Consider the following 4,843-nt stretch of genomic DNA (forward strand, 5'->3'; position numbering starts at 1 on the left):
TCACAGCAGAATTTCTGCTCCCTGCTAGTCTCTACTGTCCAGAGAGGAATCTTTTTAGCTATCAAAGCAAGGGGAAAAATGCATTGCTATCTTTCACAGAGTTCGGATTAATGAAAACTGACTTCCTTGGAAGCTATTTCAAAAATGCAACTTAGCAGAGTCATGGGAACCATAAAAGCAAACCAAAACCCCCCTACATACGGTACAGTTGACAGCTCTGCAACCATGACAACACCCACTCACCTGCCCAACCTCTGCAGCCTTCTGGCATGGCACTCTAAAAGCACAGATATTCAACTGCTGCACACATTTTTTTATTGGTGGGAATGTTTTATTTATGTCTTTCAAGCCCAAATACAAAACCAAATGCAAAAGGAAGATGGCAATTTCCCTAATTTTGCAATAAAAAGAACAACTTCAGGATGAGAGGAAAGGGGAAGAAACCAGGCTCCTAAAGATGTATAATTGTTACCCAAATGAAAACAGTAAAATTCAAATTCTCTGCGGAGCTTTATATGGTACTTACGGATTCAAAATTAAAAAAAGAAAATCACCTAACACAAAATAATTCAGTAAAGTACAGTTAAGTGCCAAAATTGGAAGAAAGTGGCATTAAAAAAAAAGAACTGAAGAGTTTCCCATCTTTCCCAAATTATGTAAAATAAAACCCAACACCCTTCAAGCCAAATGAGGTTGTGAAATTGTTACAACACTGTACAGTACACTCATAATTAAGATTCTGAAGTTGTGGGCAGGGTCAGGCTAGTATAACAAGTCTCACTCCAAGGATTGTTAACACAAGATGCAAGCTGTAAGTAAAGTGCATGAGAGGAAGCCTGCTCAGCTAAATGGAGTAGAGGATCAGACGTCAGCGGTCACTCGCCAGAGCGGCAGCAGGCCCGAAAACCACACTGCAAATTCTGGCATCCACTGGCAGTTTCAGCATGAGGACCTGCACAAAAACAACAGCAACGTGAAAAGAAGGAAAGGCCACTCATTTAGATTCATAAATCTGATGAACTGGTGATTCAGAAAACATCTCATTTTTTACAATGCACTACACTTCATTCAGTACCGTGAAGTCCGAAATGCTGCTGGTACTATCACAATGTAAAAATCCTCACCTGGAACACGTATTTTTCAAGAGATTTTTGCTCCATAGCTTAGTCCCATGAAGATAACACATCCCAAATTACACAGAAGTACCATAAGCAACACTAAATGAGCAACTTTATGCAAGATGCCAGAGCTTCAGAACGGAGTAGTTTTGACAAAGTACTTTTAATTCCCATTTTTCAGATTCAGATGATCATCACCAAAGAAACCATAATCTCCAAAACTATGTCTCTGGTAATGGAAACAGTTTTTTAGCCTGGAAGTTTTTTTTTTTTTTGTTCCATGAAACTTCATGGTTGGCCAGACTCTCAAATACTCTTGACTGGAAATTCAAAAACTATAAACAGAATCACCTTAGCATCGCTGCAGTCATCAGAAGCCATAAGGCTAAAAATGAGCCATTCAGAAAAAAGAATGAGTTGCAAGCACAGAAAGCACAAACCAACACTGTAACTCTACCCACCTCCACTTACCTTCACTTACTCCTTTCATGTAAAATGTTAAAGTGACCATGAGATAAGAAATTATTGTATTTATTCAAACAGGATTTTGTTTCCTGCAGCCATATGTCTGCTTTGAGACGCATTTACACTCAGGCTGCCTGAACTCTGGCACCCAACAAACACAGAAGTGGGTTGCTGAGCCAACTCAAACAAGCTGGTGAAGACCTAACCAGGACAACACAAATTTTCTCCATTTGTATGAGAAACAAATCAACAAATATTTCAGCTGTTTTTAATGTATTTAGAAATTCTAACAAAATATTTTAATGAACTAAGGCACCATGCCATATCTGGCTTTTTTTTTACCTCCTTCAACAGCAAAGCCATAATTCAATTAATTTCCAAGAATCTGGGGTCTTGAAAACAGTTTCCTACTTCATGCCACAGACCAATAAGCAATACTCTACACTGTAAATAAGTTAAGATACATGAGACTGAATAAAACCTGAAACTGTAACGAAAGACTACAGTTGCAGTATACTGAACTTTTCATTGGTCAATAAACTCATTTTCCTTTTCAAATCTTTTTATTCACCTGAACTAAATTTTGATTCTCCACGTCACTTACGAGCTAGAGTTTGAAAGCGTCTTCGTAAGTCCTTTAGAAAGAAGACTCGGTGCTCCTGAGCAGCCGCTTTGGCAGAGCATGTTCTGTGCAGCAGCATTTTCCAAGCCGTGGCTGACCTTCCCAGCACTGCCACAGCTACACAGCACAGCAGTGATTCTGGAGCAACTGTCACACTGCTAGCAAAATGCTTGTTGATAAAACGTACAGACCCACAACATCCCAAGAAAGGGAATTCTAAGTATAATTTAATATTGTTTTCCATCCCTTTCTTACTCATTTTGTTATTCCTCATGCTCCTAACTGGAACATACCAACTTCTAGGTGTGACCAATGCTCCATCTAACACTACCTCCACCACTGGCAAGAGCAAATGGTAGGGACGTGATATAAGCCTATCATGCACACCTTTTGTGCTTTCCCAGCAACCCTAACTGTTGCATCAGGGACACTGAAGTCCATTTCCTTCAGTACTTGTTTATGGCTCAGTTGTGCATGCGGGTTTTTAACCTCTTTTTAAACCTCCTTCCAAAATTCTCCACAGGACCAAGTTCCAAAAGTTCACTACATTGTGCATCTGTGTAAAATTCACCTAGTGCCCCTGAGCTCTAACACTGCAAAATTTGGAGAATTACTAATGCACATTGACCTCATCTACTGCTTTCCCAGTTCTGTAACAGTCATGCTCCCTTTTCAGCCACCTTATTCCCAGATTGAAACATCCAGCCTTTTGAGTGTTCAGTTCCCTAACTTTTTAGAAGGCCTCTTCTGTATCTTCTGTAACTCCAGTGTATACTCTCTCTCCTCAGGATGGGGAGACCAAGCCCATCATGCAGTGCTCCACATGTGAGTGCCTCAAGGCTTCCAGGACCATGCACAGAACCCTCTATCTTGTTCTCACCACCCTGATGATGGTAACATTGGTGGCTTTTTGGCTGCTGCTGCAAATAGGAAAGATCTCAGAATTAGCACCAACAGCTCTCTGAAATCATTATCTGCACACTGCACCTGCCAGCTCTGAATTCTGTTTCATGCAGTTACAGTTTGATTATTCCCAGCCACCCAGACCTTCAGCCACACATACAGCTACAGTGAAGCTTCTAGAAATCATCAGCATCAGTATCATTACCTGAAGACCACAGAGCACCACTCAAAATGTGGAAATTACTGTGTGCATTTCTCACACCACAACACAAGGGAATGCTGGGTAAGACTGATCTCAGCACAGAACTCTTGGGAAGGGAACAGGGAGAAAGTTGTCATCTCCCAGGTTCTTTCTTCCTAGCCTTTAGTTAGCTTTCAGTTTTCAAATTTAAGCCACTCTAACAGCAACTTAAGATCTGAAAAACTTTGATCCTTCTAAGTAAATTGGACCACCTGAAATGCTTTTATGTTCATTTCCCAATTTATTAGGCACTGACTTACAAATTACATTAAGCATACCACAGTGAAATTTCACCCTTCTTCCCACACTGCATTTCTTGCCCCATGTCTAATACCACCACTAACTTTCCTTTATAGCCTGTAACAAAGAATTTAGATAAAATGAAACACTCAGGGTCCAACCACATCTTCTGGAATCTGCCCTCCCTCTACTCTTTCTTATCATATATGGGCAATTCCCATCACTTGGAGGGTATTCTATGTTCTTGTTATAACAAGGCAGTAAGTATCATTAATGGTTGTTTTAACAGTAAGACTATCTGGGTTTGAGTTATTTATGGTTTGACATGTCAATTGATTTCCTCCATCATAAGTCATTTACCTCCTCTATAAAATCCCTAGTGCTTAGTTTGCTCTCTTTTACATTTGGTACAGACAGCAAAATTCAAATGCCTTTACTTTTGATAGCTACAGACATTGGGTTTGTTTCCCTGGCTTTATTTACCACCACTGACCTTTGGCTACATCTCTTTGGCTTCGTAACCTCTGACTTCCCCAGTCTTTGCTACTGACCTCATTTGGACTAGACTTTTAGAATTCTCTCTGTTTAAATTCAAATGGCCTCTTTAATCTCGCCAAAAGAACAGTCTTCTGTTTGCTCTGGACTCTGTATATGAGGTCTCCAACTCCTCTCACCTCAGGGATGCATTAGGTTAAGCAATATGGTAACTGTGTATATTCCTTTCATATTGTCCAGTGTGATGGTCATTTCAACCTAACAGTGGAGATGAATCACTTCCATAGAATCACAGGATAATCTGGGTTGGAAGGGACCTTTAAAAGCCATCTAGTTCCAACCGCCTTGAAATAATCAGGCACATCTTCAACTAGATAAGGTTGCTCAGAAAGCCCTTTCAGCCTAAACCCAAATGTGTCCAGGGATGAGTCTTGCACCACCTTTCTGGGCACCTGTTCCACTATCTCCCATCTTCATTTGCCCATTATTGCTTTCAGCACAGCCCAGTTAGCAATGCACTGGGTATCTAGGAGGACACTGCTCCATACAGCAATTTCACACACTGCATACTTTGAGGACCAGCTGATGATTTGAATGAACTTTGACAGTTTTGATGGGCAGGTATAGCAAGCAACCACTGGGTGTCTGCAGTGTCAGGTTCTGGCTCATGTAATAGAACATCTTGACAGGGATGAGCCAGATACCATCACTGCTGGACTTAACAAGGAGCCCTAAATGTAGTCTTTTAAAACATGTGAT

General features: G+C 40.6%; 1 protein-coding gene across 1 annotated transcript in view; it reads right to left on the bottom strand.

Annotated features, from left to right (window-relative positions):
• Window positions 1-309: 309 nt before the first annotated feature.
• Window positions 310-4,843, bottom strand: part of FBXL5 (F-box and leucine rich repeat protein 5) — a 22,684-nt gene continuing 18,150 nt past the window's right edge. Inside the window, exon 11 of the mRNA XM_031055437.1 lies at window positions 310-952. Coding sequence (XP_030911297.1) covers window positions 876-952 — 77 coding nt within the window. The 3' untranslated portion in view covers window positions 310-875. The remainder of the gene's footprint in view (window positions 953-4,843) is intronic.

Source organism: Geospiza fortis, unplaced genomic scaffold (assembly GCF_000277835.1).
Source record: "Geospiza fortis unplaced genomic scaffold, GeoFor_1.0 scaffold40, whole genome shotgun sequence".
NCBI lineage: Eukaryota > Metazoa > Chordata > Aves > Passeriformes > Thraupidae > Geospiza > Geospiza fortis.